General features: G+C 34.1%; 1 protein-coding gene across 1 annotated transcript; it reads left to right on the top strand.

Annotated features, from left to right (window-relative positions):
* Positions 1-10,843: 10,843 nt before the first annotated feature.
* On the top strand, positions 10,844-11,755 carry LOC143585651 (putative mediator of RNA polymerase II transcription subunit 26a). Its single transcript, XM_077067399.1, has one exon. It carries the CDS (start codon positions 10,844-10,846, stop codon positions 11,753-11,755), a length of 912 nt encoding a protein of 303 aa, XP_076923514.1.
* Positions 11,756-17,874: the final 6,119 nt, after the last annotated feature.

Here is a 17,874-nt window from a genome sequence, read left to right as displayed (position 1 = left end):
GATGGAAGTTTTAGAACGTGCATTGATTACCGGGAATTAAACAAAGTTACCATAAAAAACCGATACCCTCTTCCACGAATAGACGACTTATTTGATCAACTTCAAGGGGTAAACTATTTCTCAAAAAATAGTTTTCTCTATAGTCTTATATGGTGTTATAGACACTTTTTAAATATACAGAAAAATCATTGCATTTTCTCTATAGTCTACTCACAACACCTTAAACCACTCCCTAAATTATAAAAACCCCACTCACATAATTTGATGGGTAGAATGTGAATGCTCTAAGGTTTTATTTTCAAGGCAATTTTCTTCCTTTTCGTTAACATATTTTGGATTGAAATAGCAGATTTTAACAAACAACGGGGACGAAAATCGCAATGACAACGAAACCTTATGGCCAATAATTGCAACGTAAATGACACCTTAGGGAAGAAAACAGCGAATTTTATAATTTTGGACTGAAATAGCAAAATTGAACAAACTATATTGACGAAAACCATAGTTCTCTCTTTAATATGTGTTGTAATGTTCCTTAATATGTAAAGGTATATGCGGTACTACCTAGTGTACCCGTTCCCTAATTTAAAATTTCAAAAGTCGACACCACATCCCATAACCTCTTGGACATCATAATTGTTTTTAATGGATGTTATGATTTGAATTTTATTAAAGTATGTTTTAATGTACTAGTAGGTGAGCCCGCTTGTTGCGACGGGAACGCAATGGGTATTCGTTTAGTATAGGTTCGGTTTGCGTGATGCAATGAGGATTCGGCTTTTAGATTCATAAGAAGCGGTGATTACGACAACTAACTAATTGTCAACATTTTGTAACGATTAAATAAAAAACTTAACCATTTCATCTGAATACCACCTGTTGTTATATTCAATTTTGTTGTGTTCTACCAATCAACCCATTCATGGTTTTAAACATTTTCGATCATCCAAACAAAAATAAACTAACTTTACAAATACCAATCATTAAAGTAGAGTATCTCATTCCTCTTTATCCATATGAGGCATCAGAAGGTTGTGTATGGGGCGTATGAGGGTATTAGCCCTAACGCAATTGTTACCTAGTATATTCATAGGACCAGGTGGATCAGTCAAACCATTTTCAAGTATTAGATAAATTATAAATTATAAATATTTATTTATCATTTAGTATACAAGTAAATACTTCTAACTTAGATAATACCATAAACTTTATCTATAGTAACATTAATTCTTGAATACAAAGTACGTAAAATACATTACATGATCGGATAATTTTTTAATACAAACCTAAAAACATCAGCAATACTTTCCATATCTTCTTCACATACATAACCAATTACCATACAGCTAGTTGCTAATATCATGGCACCCAAAAACTTTGCGTCTTTAAAACTGCATCATTAGCAGCGGAAAATTGGTGTCATTGGTTTGGGTCGTTATGGTACTATGACTACTGCCTTTGTCTTTCGTTGATTAATGCAAAAGATTTTTGTGGAGGTTCGGGTGAAAACAAATGTAATAAAACAAAGTGGTAGAGGGCTATGTAAGGTCAACAAGATAGTTATAACCATTGAAATTTATAAATTAAAACCTCCATACACATAAGAATTCACACTTGGGAGATCTTTTACATAAATATACACAATTAACAAACACTATAAGTATACATGTTTGTTGGTTAACATAGACACCACAGAAAGACCTGCATATATATAATTACAAATATATATATATATATATATATATATATTTACACACACCAGTTGGTGAATTAATCTAATTACCATAAGGCAATTTCAGGAGATTCAACAAAACGAATATGACCTTGCATAGCAATTGAATATGGCCTTGCATCTAGTTGGAGTATTGGAAATTTAGTTTTCGTCTTTGCCATTACAAACATATTGTGTTGCTATTGCACATAACAACGCCAAGGGAATAGCAACCATAAGTTGCATCCAATAAGCATGGATATAAAAACAAATTAAAAATAAGCCTACAATTTCGGGGTAACCGTGAGTAACATAAACCTGTGTTTTAATTGATCAAAAGTATGCTTACTATGAACATGAAGGAAAACATAAAGGAAGTTTTAATAAAGTACTTACATACATTGCCAAGATGGTAAAGTTGGATGTATGCCATTTTACAGGAGCTTCCTTAGCATGCTGCATCATTCTCTGTTACCTAGGGCTGGCAATTTATACACAAGACACGAATACACGACACGTACCTACACGACCTTAACAGGTAACGAGTAAGGCCTTAACATGTTTCGTGTACTAAATAGGTAGACACGAATTTACCTGTTAATTTTCGTGTCTAAACAGTAAAATACATGTTTATCTGTAAGTACCTGGTTAGATTTTTATAATTAAATATATATATATATATATATATAATATTATAATTATAAACTATTATTATCCCCAAACCCTAACTCACATTTCCACTTTCAGTCTTTCACGTTTCCAAACCCTAACTCACGTCTCCATCGCCGCCACCACTTCTACGGCCAAACCTCTCTTCGCTCGCCGCCCTTCTCCGGTGATTCCTCCGCCCGCTGGTGATTCCTCCGCCACCACTTCTCAGCCGGCACCACTTCCTCACCGGACTTTCTCAGTTTCTCCTCTCCGCTGTCAGAGCCGCCGCCGCCCGCCAGTGCTTCCTTCTACTTGGTAAGCTATTAATCTCTACCTACCTATTATTCATTTAGTTTTTAGATTCATATTAGGATTCATATTATTATTTTGTTGCAATTTAGGAATGAGATTAGTTTTTAGATTCTAATCTAACTATTAAGTATTGATGTGAATTATAGGGCTGTTTTAATTGATTATTTAGTTTTGAACTTTTGATTACTCACATTTGTTAGTTTTTACTATTTAGGTAATTATGAGTGACCCACAAAAGAAGGCGGAGAAGACGAAGGATAAGAAAGCCAAAACAACAGTATGTTTTTTTTATTCAACTATACTTATTTTGGTTTAAGTTTTTTTTTTTTTTTTGTGTAACTTTATGTATTTTTTTTCTTTATTGATTCTAGATGGAGAGTGATTCTATAAAAATTGATTTAGAAGATGAATCCTCACTGTTGAGGCTCTAGTATGCACAAAAGATTGGTTACATGGAGATTTTTGTAATGTCCATCTTTGCTTGATTTTTATAAGTTTTATACATGGTATTATATTATAATTTTATAATGTATGTGTTTGTTTGTACTTTGTAGGTTCTAACAAAGTTAGTGTAGAAGAGCTCACTGAAGATATAATGGCGCTTGACATTAGTTGTGAATCAAATGCTTCAAACTCGGTGAACAATCCTAAGGTACCAACTCCAAACACTTCAAGTAGTGTTGCCCGCTAAAAAGAATGAACAATCCTAAGGTACCCCACTCAAAAACTTTCTAGTAATGTTGCTTGATAAAACTATATGAATATTCCCAATTGTCCATGATTAATATGACTAATTGACTATACTTATTTTGTGTGTAGGTTTGATTGTTTGCTTGTTGGAATTGAAGATTTGAGAAGAAAGACCAATTGGAGCTTGGAAGTTTGGAACTTGATGTTGCTTGATTAGAATTTGGATGCTTTATTTTAAGACTTTTATGAACTTTCAACGAATTTTGTTTACTTGTTATTGTTTGCTTCTATGGTTTTTTGTCTTAAAATTGTTAAGAATCATGGATTTATGTTTTATTTTAAGACTTTTATGAACTTTCGACAACTTTTATTTCCCTAAACAAGTTGTCAATAATGTGTTTCTAAACAGCTCTTATCGTGTATTATCGTGTATTACAGGTATTAACAGGTTTGTGTTCGTGTTTAGGATACAGGTACACGAAAAGTTTTCGTGTCATGTTCAGGTATACCCATTTCGTGTTCGTGTCTTATCGTGTACGGGATACACGATATGTCAGCCCTACTGTTACCTGTGTAAACATATAGCAATAACATATTGGAGATTAACTCGGACTATTAAATAGATAAATCAATAAAGGTGTAAATTCACAGTTATAGGTTCTACAAATCAAGCATTCCTATACTGTTTAGCAACAAATCACCATATTCTTCAATAAGTCCCCCACTGAAACATCCACAGTTTGTACATGATGGAAGCCCATTCCAGTTAATTTATGTTAAGGGATGGCAAAACTTTACCAACAACCTAAATAAACAAATTAAAACATTAGATCAAAGTAGATGTCCAAAATTGAGTCCAAAAATATACAACTTAGGTGTCCATAACCAGCAAAATTGAGTCCGAAATTGGTTTTAATTACCTTAGGAGCTTTGGTACTGTTGGGAATGATGTTGAAAGAAGCGACCATTCCACATCTCCAGTCCTTCATTGATTGATGAACCATCAACAATCTTTTAAGTCACTGCAATGTATATGAAGAGGTTAAATTAAATAATGTATTATCATGCTTTAATTAATAAAATAAGTAGTTTACAATATATGTTTCCTTAGCTTAAAATTATAAAATTTTGGTTGAAAGCAAACCACCAACTCGGTATGCATATGAGTTGAATGTATGATGACCAGGTCTTAAATGTTTATATAATAAAGTTACAAACGAAGGTATGCATACGATTTGAATGTACGATGATTATCATTAATGGTAAAAAAGAGTTGAAGCAGATATATCAAAAGACACACCGTTTGTATACTATTTTTTAGTGTTGTCTCCACAGATAATTCGCATGCCCGTTGAATGTCTTAATATTCTTCATTTGTTCCATCTGCAACTATAACATCCTCATAAGTCAGAAATGGTGAAAAAAATGATACCTCAGGTCACAGGTTAAACGGGTTTAGGTAAACAAGTTCTTTGGCAAAATCAAAGGATTGAAACAAAATACATTTTGCACTAAATTTTTAATCCGTTTAGATCTTTTATGTCAAATATGATGAAACAAATACAAGTATGCGCTAAATTTGTTCCATCTGCAACCACAACATCCTCATAAATCAAAATATGCACTAAATTTATTTCTTCATATATTTGGAACAAAAATGTGATGAAACAAATATAAATTTTTAATAAATATTCTAACTTTTTAAATAAACTGATATGGGATTATAAGTTTAGAAAATGCTCTCAACCCGTTTCCTTTTTAACTATATTGAGCTATATGTTCTCTCCTGTAACTTCCTCACAATTTCATATATGTGCTCTGCTTTTGTTGGCCCCTTTTATAATTTCAGTTATGAATCTATAAAATATTAATAAAATTAAATTTATGTAATTACCAGAAAAGAAACCGCCAGCAAAGCCATTAGCCTTTTCGATTAGCAATCGTCACATTCACACCAAGTTAGGGCCCGTCTAATTGTTTCAACACTATCATGCCTTGGCGGGTCAAACAGTGGTAGGAGACCAACAAACATCCAAGGCCCTCGATTTTTAGGTACCTTGTGCATATCACTACAACAAAGAAGATACAAATATTAAAAGAAAAAGTGGTATTCACACACCTTCACCCTATTAAAGTGCAAATGTATATGCACATGTGCACTGTAAATTAAAACTTGTAATGTAAAAATGGGGATTTAATTATTTCGGATGCTAATACTTAGTTATTGAAAATGTACCATAGATTTAAACGGGTCTTGGTCTCCCCACATGATTAAGACAGTAAGTTTAATATTAGGCATCAACTGAACCAGGTTTGGGCCTGGTGGCCCGGTAACAAAGGAGACGAAGGCATCCGGTGCTCCTTCATCAAGTGTCTGACTATGTGTTTCAAAATTAAACAGTTTTATCATAAACAATTAACAAAAAGATGATAAACGATTACCTGTATGAGATCCGCATCCACTGAGTCCTTGTTTCCATTAATTGATAACAGAATGTTTCTAAGACTTTCTCTACATAAAAGGTAATACATTGAACATTTTGGTTAAGAACTAATTATAAACATTTTGTTAAATAAATAAACAAATATTTTAATTACCTTGAATAACCTCTCTCTCTCTCTCTCTCTCTCTCTCTCTCTCTTACATTGAAGACCAAAACTCTTCCAGAATCTGTTTCCACCCATTCCCAAAAATGGCTTTATAAAATTCCCAAAACTCAATAATAAAAACAAAGACAATGGCACTGTGGATAAAATCACAAAACTTTAATGGCTTTATAAAATTACCAAAACTCAATTATAAAAACAAACACAGTAGCACTGTGGATAGAATCACAAAACTTTAGCAAAAAAAAACTAATTAAACCCCCAAATACATGAATATTTTAGCAAAAACAAAAATTAACATCCACATCTTATCAAGTTAATAATAAGAATGCAACATCTAAATTCCATATCAGCCTACAATAGCACCTCAATTCGCTCATGATTACGGTATCATAACGGAGGTGTATCAAAGAGAAATTGATTATTAGGCAGAATTCACACAAGACTTTAAACAAACATATGGTGTGCAAACCTAGTGATGTTGATACGCAATGTAAAAATATAATACGAAATGAATAGTTGGATTCCATCTGTCAAATCAACAAATGCAAAGAACCTAAAAAAAAACAGAATCTTACTTTGGCGGACGGTTCGGTTTTTACACTGTGTTTTGCAATTGTGGAGGGGGTTGAAGCAGCTGCAACTAACCATGTACATGAATTATACAAGTGATTATGACTATAACAACTGAGCATTGATTACAAGAGTATCCATGAAGGTTTGATTGGAGAATTGAATTGGGGGTTAAAACGATGTGTAATTGCAATTGAACGTGGCTTTAATTGGAGGATTAGGGGTTGCAACTGAAACGTTAATTAGGGATTACAACTGAAAGGTTAGCGTATGATAGTTTAGCGACGTCTCGCATTTAACATCTGAAAATTGTTGGAAATTTTAGTTTCAATGCGTATGTATTGTATATCATGTCCCTAAACATATTTTTTCGGCTTATAAACAGGTTCATAAAATGTCACGATTAGTTATCGTGTTATGTTTGTGTCTAGTATCATAGGTAATCGTGTCGTGTCTTAGGAGATTGTCTCATATCCTCGCAATGCAAAAAAGCACAATTTGGTGTCAGCTTCGACATTCAAGGTAGAATACATAGTCACTTCAAGCTGTTGTTCTCAAATTATATGGATACAACAACTACTCGATTACGGCTTGAAATTTTTATCTCATTATTTCAAATGATTCACAATTATGTCGCCGCGTGTTATAATTGAACTTAAGTGTTTCTGATACCTGTTTAAGTGCTAAAATTGCATGCAATGTGTTTGCTCATACTCAATGTGTTCATTATCAATAGTGAACACACACTCGTTTGTTCTCAATAACGAGCTCTCACACGCGTTCTTTCTCAATAATGAACTCTTCTTCATTCTCAATAACGAACCTACACGTCCATTTTCGATATGGGCCCTATTATTTGTTACTTATATATATACGTTGAATTATTCAACGATTGGCTTGTGAATTACATTTTTGCATATTAAATATGTTATACAAACTTGTATTTACTCATTAACATTTTCGTTGACAAGTTATTTCATGTATACAAGTGTTAATGTGTGATGCTTGATTAGAGGCATGAAGGACACTTGCATATCTTAGTAGATTGCTAGGATATTTTAAATTAAGACTTGCATATCTTAGTTGTTATTTTATTTGCTAGGATATTTTAAATTAAAGACTTGCATATCTTAGTTATTTTATTTCAAAAGACTATTGTGTTCCTGTTGCAAATTAATAATAATAATTATTATTGACGTCATTTAATAGTGTTACTTGTGCAATGAGCAATCGCACTATGCCCGACATTAATCCACCACCGGTCGATGTGTGGCAGTGAAGAAAACCAACTAGAAACTGTAATGGTTTTGGTATACCACTTACCTTGTCAAAAAAAATTCCCTACGTCCTCAGTGACGTAAAATCATTTTTTCACTCACATAAGCTATCTGTTGCAATAAGGGTGAAATGCCAAAAAAAATTAGGCACTACATAGGCAGAGTGAGGGGGTGGGGGTACTGTAAGTAAGGTGTCGGATACATATGACAACTAGACACATATGGCAATTCAGATTCACCAGCATACATTCCTAATCATAAGTGTCAACAATCGTCTATCGCCTGTAACTGGTGCAAGAAAAACCTTCACAACACGAATCAAAGTCAATTATACACTTTGTAAACCAGAAAACAGTTAGCAAATCTAGCATGAATCAGTCTTAATAGCAATCCTCATTTCACAATGTTATTAATGCAAGAAAATCTTGAAACATATGATCCAAGATAATACTAACAACTTAATCCACACTATTCACTCAGTTACAAAAGATCAAATCAAATTGCAGCATACTAGACCTAGGTTACATAATCTTACACCCCAGGGGGTATGACTCGAAGGATTTAGTCACGCATGGCAATCATCGAATCTTTAATTCTTGATTGAAATGGCATGGAGAATGATAGGAAGATGATTGAGAGTCTTTAAGGTTGCCAAAATTATCCAAGAACCGCTGTGGTTATGTGATAAATCCCAAGGGTCGTGAAATAGATGTTATATTGAAAACCCTAACTTTTTGCCGATTTTACATGTTTAGCCTATAGCAAAAGCTTTTGCAAATGTCCTTCGCACATCATGGCTCTCCTCCGAAGGACTTAACTTCACCTTTTCGCGTAGCGCGAAAACCAAAAGAGACAGAAAGCTATGCTGCTTCTTTGCCTCGTTTACGTGCCGATCATCCTGGCACTTCATCTCGTGCTTGTACAAGTCCAAGTTAAGTATCTTTAACGTCCAATGACCTGCAACATATACGCACGTATGAAGTATCGCGGTTCATGCAATAACTGATTAAAACTATATAATTAACACAATAATACACACGGTTTTTAGCCCAACCATTAGTGGTGCATTGAGGTATGGTTAGTTATTATATTTTTTAATAACTAAAACTAATAAATAAAATACATCGGTTGTCGCGCTTGTGAAGCTGTTTATGCCACCACCCTAGTGGTGGCCTTTCGCACTCCAGGCTTCACGCTTACTCACACTTCCCACAACGCATACACTTTGTGGACCATTATAGATAACCTAAGTGACAACATTTTAAACGCGCTTGCCTTTTTAAAATTTAAATCTTTTACTTAAGTTTAACTAGATACATTTGCTAATTTTTTTTAAGTACATATAACTAAAATTCTTTTCTTATTTAACTTCATTTTCTTTATTTTGGAATTTCATATTTTAAGGGTTTTCGATCTTATATATTAATTTTTCTACTCTTGTATTATTTAAGCATATATTAATAATTAGCCTTACTAGGGTTTCATTTGTACATAAAAGCGTGACAAACTAAACAGTAGTGAAAAAAATATCGTGGCAAGTGCTGGAATCCCAGTTAATTAAATTAACAAAAATAAGAGTTTCCAAATTCCACTAACCCTCCCTTCTTGTTCATCATTATCTACGGACCAAAAAGAACCCTAACTCCCTGCTACTACACTCGTATATCCAATGACGAATATAAGAGCTTCTACAATGCATCTGAAACCCAAGGTTCAGATCTATGTGGCATGGTGATGGACTTTAGGCAAACAAACTTCACCATTGTGAGAGTGAAGTCCAAGGATAAAGTTTGCTGAGGAAGCCAGGAATCACTCCGTGACAGAGTGGTGGGGAACTATGCCATTATATATATACAAGTTTAATACATTTTAAACGGGATATGTGGAGGTTAATTTTGTGTTGCGAAAGAAAATGTGTTTTTTAGAAAATTTTGAAATATGACGTGACACTAATATGACAGTTTATAGAGGTCCAGTGTTATTGGTGCTCTGTATTGATAAATATATATTTTTTTCTTTTTTTATAAAATAGCTTAAAGTGGAGGTTTTCTTGGTTCAAAATCTTCTAAAGAAAAAATAACAACAGAATTTACAACAGAGTCAGTTTATTCTATAAAAGGGAACAAAAATGAGAATAATGAGAAGGATTTGTGAACAAAAAATTAATAAAAAAAATCATAACTTAAAAGTAAAAAAATAATAATAATAATAATAATAAAGTAAAAAAACAATAATGTTTCTCCCATCTTTCTTGTTATCTAAAAATAAAAAAAATAAATAAATAAAAGACATGATGTTGAGGATAAAAGATCATTGTGTCTTTTTATTTTTATCAATGTGCTTTTTTGTTGATTTCGACATTGATTGTGTATTTTTTCCTTAATTTTATGTTTTTTTATATTGTGTTATATTACTCAACATTGTATTATATTTTGTTCGGTGTTGTGTTATATTTTGCGATCTGTTATGCATTTTTTATTTATAATTGTGTTTTTCTGTTAATTTTCATCATTTGTATCTTTGTTCTCGGCATTATGTCTCTTGATTGTGTCTTTTTGTTTTTGAACGGTAACGACAGAGAAAACATTTTGGTTTTAAATTTTTTTCGTTTTTTATTTATGTTTTGAGTTTTTTTTTTTTTAAATATTTTTACGTGATTTTTGGTGTACCTTATTTTAACTTCTTAACTTTACCCTCTTAAAAGTAATTATTATTGAGTTAACTGACTAGTAAGTAATGATTGTGGTATCATTTAAAATAACTTATTTTAGGAAACGATCATTTAAAACAACGTCAAACGGTTTAATTTGAATATCCATCTCCACTCCCAGATTATAGCAGCAACTTGTAAGTTGTAAGCAACCCTTAAGTTTCCATAGTTATATATATGTATCTCCACACACCGTGACAACGTAAAACAAACAAGTTAAAATAACTACTAGTTTTCATTCTCTCTCTCTCTCTTTCTAAAATCCATCTGTCGTTCTTTCGAAATTCTTAAAATCATACCGGAAAATCATTCATGGGTTCGGAGTTTATTAGGGTTAAAGCCATTGTTGATCGCATTCAAGAAACCCAAGAAGAAACAAGAACGATCGCCGAGGTTTCAAGAATCAAAGCCGACATTCTTGATAACAACGTCTGTGGGTATCATGTATCTGAAGGCGTCCTGTGTGGCTTGCTGTTGAAGCTAAAGCAAATGGCGGTGTCTATGAAGGTTCTTGAAGTATCGAAGATCGGAGTGACTGTTAGCGGACTTCGTCATCACGCATCCAAAGATGTTAGGGACACCGCAAGAAACCTCGTCCGTGCATGGAGACTTATTGTTGACGAGTGGATGGCTGCTAATGATAATAATAGTAATAATATCATGCCTGTTTGTCCACAAGAACAGGTGGTGCCAAGAAAGATTGACCCACCGATCATCGAGATACCGACCGTGCCAACGAGCAAACAAGGAGGAGGAAAGCCACCGGTGGTGGTGCCAAGAAAGACTAATAATATTACTACTGATCAAAATCCTAAGCGTGCTGTACACAAGGTTGATTTAATAAAGAGGCAGGTTAACGAGAAACGATTAGGGATGGTTGTGTTGGAGAAAGAAGCCAAGATTAACAAACCCTTAATTACAGTTATGGAACATGGTCATAAGATTAATACTATTGAAGCCAGGAAGATGCAAAACCCCACAAAATCTGTTGGTCCGTTGAAGACTAACTTGGACAAGGAATTAAGTGTTGAAGATCGGAAGCTTGAAGCTGCAAAAAGAAAGATGCGCGAAGGTTATGAGGAATTCGAAAACCGCAAGAGGCAACGGAGAGTGCAGGTGATTGAGGTGCATGACATGATGAGGCTGGGCTTGGCTCCCAAGTATGAAGGCAAGAACAGGAGGTTTGGCAGGAACATGAGTCGGTGTGTTGGCTTAGTAAGATGATCATGATCATGTATATGATGTAATTGTCTACCGTACTTTAGACCATTATTAATTGATAGCAACTTTTGTTGGTGATTCTTTCAAATGTAATATTTCTATTGAACCCAAATGGGTGTTAACAAGGTGGTGTGAACTAACTAAGTTAATTAGTTTTGAAAGCATTAATCACTCATTACTATAGAATTTTTTGTTAATATTAGATTATTAACTTTGGGATGGGTTTAAAACTCGATCAATTAGTTAAGTAATACAAATAAGTAATGAGAATACAAGAGAGAGGCATAAACAAAAAAAAATGGATTTAAATACCGTTGGGCTTGCATCACAAAAGCAAATTGTTTGATCCACTTTATTTGAGTCATGATGGGCTTTATTTGAGATTGTAGCCCAGCAGCCCACAATGAAGAAAAGGAAAGGAAAACATAGTTGTATTAAAGAATATGGAAGAATTTGAGTTTGAAGAGGAGGATGGCTTCTCCGGCCACATCTGGTACGTAGCGTAATAATAATAATATGTAATTGAGGTTGTTTAATTAAAAGAATTTTGATTATATAAAGCTCGATTGGTGAATTTGGGTAAGAAATTGGATTGAATTAGCGATTGGAGAGTTTTTCTTAGTGGTTTTGTTCACAAATTCCTCAAATTAGTTCGTATGTAGGGCTGTGTAAACGGACTGAAGGTCTTGTTCATTTTCGTTAAGCTTTTTATCTAGGGGTATTTGCAGTTTAGTTCAGTTACTAGCCTCAATTAAATTAACCAATTGATTTTCGGTTAATTGCTTCGGTTCGGTACGGTTAATAACAAAAATCAAAATTTTGATAAAACTTTTACTTTAAATACATGAAATGGATGAATAAATACATGAAATAAAAGTATAAATACCTAAAGTGGAGATGTATATACATGAAATGGATAAATATTTACATGAAATGGATATGTATTTACATGAAATGGTTTGGTTCGGTTAAATGAGGGTGCGAAAATAACCGATAATCGATTTTCAGTTAATTTGGTTATCAGTTAATTTCGGTTCGGTTATTGCTCACCCTGTCACAAATAGCTAACCGAACAGAATTTCTTGTTTGTGAACTATTCACAAGCACAAGCAAACCAACACAAATAATGTTTTATTTGATTTGACTAATTGAGAAAGTCAATGCCAATGGTTCGGTCCGGCTTCCATGTTCGTGCTGGTTTTTTCTTTAACATTTATATTCATATGTTAATTTTATATATAAGTTAATTATACAATACTCATATATAAATTTGTTTTATTGTTAATAATTTTGTTCAAATGTATATGATAAGATTACAAAAGTAATTAAAAAGTATTAAAGGCCTTTAAGGAACAGACAGTAAGTAATTAACATAATGGTCTTACACGAGCGTAAAGGGAAACATTATGGAACACGTTCTTTATTAAACGAACGAACTTCCTGTCAAACCGTTCACAAGCATTTTGCTATTTTGCTGAACATTCGATTCGTTTAAAGCCCATTCCTATATAGATTTGATTGTTACACTATTTTATAACATTATTGTTTGAGTTCATAGTCCACTGAAAAAAGGTGAAGAGAGATGACAATGAGACATTGATTGATTGATAGAGATGACAATGATGTAGGGACAATGTGGCATGTATTCATACCTCGGTCTCATGTTACATGATTATAAAATCATGTCTAATATTTAGTTCAATATGAGATATGATTGAACTCAAGTGGGTAACTGACGGCAACGAAAACTCGGCTTACTTCTACTTATAAAAGACAAATAAAAAGAAAATGATTTAAATTTCGTTTTGCATCACAAGAAACCAAATTGAAATATTATTTGAGTTATTAGCCTTTGGGTCATTGTCACACCCCGGCCTAAGGTATAGGCGTATGACCAATAGTTGATACATGTTTTGCAAATATATCAGAGTTACGTTCTTTTAGCGGAAGTTATAAAATATTAATATAATGAAATCTCGGGAATTTAATACCCGTTTTGATATTTCAAATACCTGCCATTTAAAAATATGATTTTTCACAATATTTTAATTAAAAGATATGAGCCATCAGATTACCTCTAATGACTATGTCGCCAATCTTCTAATCTGGCTTGCTTGTCTGTTCTAACTTTACTGTTTCCCTGAAATGTGGGGAAAAATACGTCAGCTATGTGCTGGTGAATTACGCTGACTCAATAAAATATTTTCATATTTCATCATAATATAATCATATACAAAATCACCATCGTTATGATACAACACCAATAGTGTTCAACGACTCAGTGGGCCCCATCCCATCTCATCGGAACTAAAAATACCAATAGACCACATAATCGGACTTCCCTCGCCCTAGAGACAGTCACTTGCCTCATGGTTAGTATGATTGTAGTGGCCTACTACAAATCATATATGAATGGATCCAGACACATGTGTATTTTAGCCTGAGTGTTTAGTACTACCTTGTATCAAAACGTTTTAGAGGATTTGAACCAACCCTCATGCAAATATTTTCATAACTCTTTACATATGGATAACAGTCCATAGTTTATAAGAGTAAACATTTCATAAACATAGAGGATTTGTACCAATCCTCATATAAAATCTTTTCCGACTCTTTATCTATGGATAACTCTCCATAGTAAATAAATATCTTTAAGACAGTACATAGACGTATTCACGTCATAAAACATTCATAAAAGGTTGGATGTATTCACGTTAACATATTTCACACTATAAAAAAGTTTGGATGTATTCACCTTCGTTCTTGATCAGTGTATCTTTCTGATTTATGCATTCTTTCTATCTCGGACCTATAGTACGAGAACAACCTTTGTATAAATATCTAGATCAATGATCTAGCTTCAGACCTATAGTCTGTTTCGTATAGCTTAACCTTGACAATCATTTCTTTAAAACATTTGGACCTTTAGTCCATTTGTCTATTCATTAATCATATACTATGTTTCTTCTTCAGAAAGAAACATCTATATTAGGTTTCTTCTTCAAGAAGAAACTTTATTTTAACTATAACCTTTGCATATATTTCTTAATCATAGAGAAATATTATTTTATTTCTCACATTTCTTAATCACAAAGAAAACAATACTTTGACTATAACCTTTACTTATGAAAAGGTATTTATGCTTATTAGTAATCAAGGTTCGGGCTATACTCCCGACTATAGTCTAAATCATTACAATAATAATAAAATAATTACTTACGCAGAACCCCTAACTCATGCGGGTATTTTAATTGCCTAAGCTTTACACCAGCAACACTTCTACTCCCTTATCAATTATTGAAACTTAAATCGTCAGTACCCTTACTTCTAAATTGCTTGACAAATCTACGGGGTGTCGGAACTTCAATCCTTGCGCGAATTACGAGAAATCAAGACCTCGGAACCTCACAATAGTTGGGCACGCATCCCAATGTTAAGTGTGTGTAATAAAAGGTGTTTTTGGGATGAGTTGCCTTCAAACCCGTAGCCCCCTTTTATAGGAAAAATTTTGGGAACCGTCGCGTAGCGCGACGCCGTTTTCCTTAGGCCGTTGCATAGCGCGACGCCGCAATTTATAAGATGATGCCACGTGTGGACAAATCTACGGGGTGTCGGAACTTCAATCCTTGTGCGAATTACTAGAAATCAAGACCTCGGAACCTCACAATAGTTAGGCAAGCATCCCAATGTTAAGTGTGTGTAATAAAAGGTGTTTTTGGGATGAGTTGCCTTCAAGCCCGTAGCCCCCTTTTATAGGAAAAATTTTGAGGACCGTCGCGTAGCGCGACGCCCTTTTCCTTAGGCCGTCGCGTAGCACGACCCCGCAATTTATAAGATGATGCCACGTGTGGACACGTGGTTGATCCGGTTACTTAACCGGGTCATCGCGTAGCGCGATACCCTCTTCCTTCTGGACCATCGCGTAGCGCGACGCCCCTTTTTTCTAAACTCATGGGAAACTGCATCGCGTAGCGCGATGATCTAGTTTGTATACCCGTCGCGTAGCGTGATGGGCCTGGAAATCAGAATTTTTATTTTTAGTCCTTGAACTTTAGTATCTTGTCACTTCTTGGTTGATCTTTCACATTTCAAAAATACTAAAGCGGCCCTTATGCGGCTCGCGGCGATGCGAGCGTTCGAAATGCGCCATCAAAACGCCACATTACGCCCATCGCCCGAGTCCGAGTCCGTGCGCATTGGGTGCTTCGCACCCTCCGCTAGGACTAGTGAGAGTGGTTGGCTATACAAGAACATTACCATGGAGAACGCATTCCTTATAAAGTGTTTCCATTTCTTTCCCACTTTCCATGTGGGATAAAGTTTCCTTACTTATTTCATTAACATAAAAATTCTTTCTTTTCTTTATCTTACTTTTTCCATCACTTATCCCATAAATATGTTTGGTCCTTTATCTTTATAAACTTGTCAAATTTGAAACAAAAATTTTGTGGGTGTTACAGTCATGAACTAATGTGGTTAAGTAATGCATGGGCTTAACTATTTGCTTAATCCACTATTTTATAGCTCTATTCGGGCGCAGTAGCCCACTATGAGAAATAGGAGAACATAGTAGATATTGAAGTGACATGTGTATTAGATTATTAAAATCTTAGTTTAATATCCAACTAGAAAGTGTACCCGTGCTTTGCGGCTCAGGCATGGATCTGCGAGTTTTCGTTAGAAAGTCTTCATTTGAGAGTAGTTGAAACATTACACATGGTTAATCATACATATACTTACATAGAGTAGTTGAAAAAGATTCATAGGCTCTTATTACAATTTACAAATCGTTACAAGCATACATAGATTTTTAATATGCATACATGGCTTCATTTCAAAATTTATCACCGATGCATATGTTTTTGGCATAGCATTGACTGTTTTGCTAACACACGTACACTGCGATTGTTCTTTAGCGAAGTATGCGTAACTCCATTACCAAAAACTCGTTGAAGCCTTTTGTGCAGTTTGATGACGGACCTGTCAGTGTTCAAAAAGAAAGTGTCTAGGCCCGTTATCTTGCAGTTGTTACCCCTTTGTTTTCTTGTTGATGTCTTAGGTGCCTGTTGAAAATCAATTTGCAGTTAGCACGTGATGTGTTTTAAGTATTTTGATGGGTGTTTCATTGTATACATGGAGAGTCAGGTGGTGGCCTTTTAAGTTTTAAGTGTTGTTTTGGTTGACGACTAATGTTGTGTCTTTTCTTAAGGTCATTTGCGGCTGGCACTATTGCCCTTTGGTTGCAATGATCTCTTCTCAGATGACTCTTGTGTATATGTAGCCTCGTTTCTTGACCATTTCTTCACTGGTTGTTTCGAGCATGTCGGTCATGGCTTCATGACAGAAGACTGCTTTGGTGGTTGTGTCTTTGACTGCGATGATGGTGTTTACACAATACCTACAGTTACAGATTGCGTACAATGTTATATAAACGATAAACAACTTCATATGTGTGTTAAATGATGAGTAATCATATGTTCTGTAATGTTACTGCGCTGACCATAGTGAAATTGTGGACCCCTTATGACTTAGAAAGTCAAAGTAAAAGTCTATAACACCACTGCCCTTACAATAGTACAATTGTATAGTAGTTTGACTTAAAAAGTCAAACTGCACATACATAAAATTTTAGTTCGGCAATGTTAAAATTTAGCATTTGTCTTTGTTGTATCATAAGAAGCTAATTCGATTTGGTGAGTGATGGTGTATGCGTGATTGCTAAAATCCCTTTCAGCGTCATGACTCTATATCTCGATGGACGCTTCAAAGAATTAAAAAGCAGTTAGTATTAACTAAAAATGCCAAAGCTGGTTGTTCATTACAATATATGACCTATATTGGTTACATGAATATATTCGTATGTAAATCTAACATATCGACTTACAATTAATTAAAGTATTATTCATTCTAAAGTTAAGATAATTTAGTAAGCACAACCATTCAAAAATTAACTCTTTAATAGAAGTCGAAATACAATCATTCATAAAAGAACTGTTAAAGTGAGAATTAAGTTTGCGGATCAACTCAAACAGACCCCGTTTGACTTTTATACAGCCAACGGGAATTCGGTGTATCATAAAAAAAAAGACCGTAAATGCATTCTCTCTCCAGAGTAAAGACCG

Source organism: Bidens hawaiensis, unplaced genomic scaffold (assembly GCF_021521415.1).
Source record: "Bidens hawaiensis isolate Kalapana, Puna unplaced genomic scaffold, B.hawaiensis_p1.1 tig00033942_1, whole genome shotgun sequence".
In the NCBI taxonomy this organism is placed as follows: domain Eukaryota; kingdom Viridiplantae; phylum Streptophyta; class Magnoliopsida; order Asterales; family Asteraceae; genus Bidens; species Bidens hawaiensis.
This window is presented reverse-complemented; position numbering and strand designations above follow the sequence as displayed.

Excerpts from the sequence above, each read along its gene's own strand:
- LOC143585651 (XM_077067399.1), top strand. The coding sequence starts at position 10,844 with ATGGGTTCGGAGTTTATTAGGGTTAAAGCCATTGTTGATCGCATTCAA.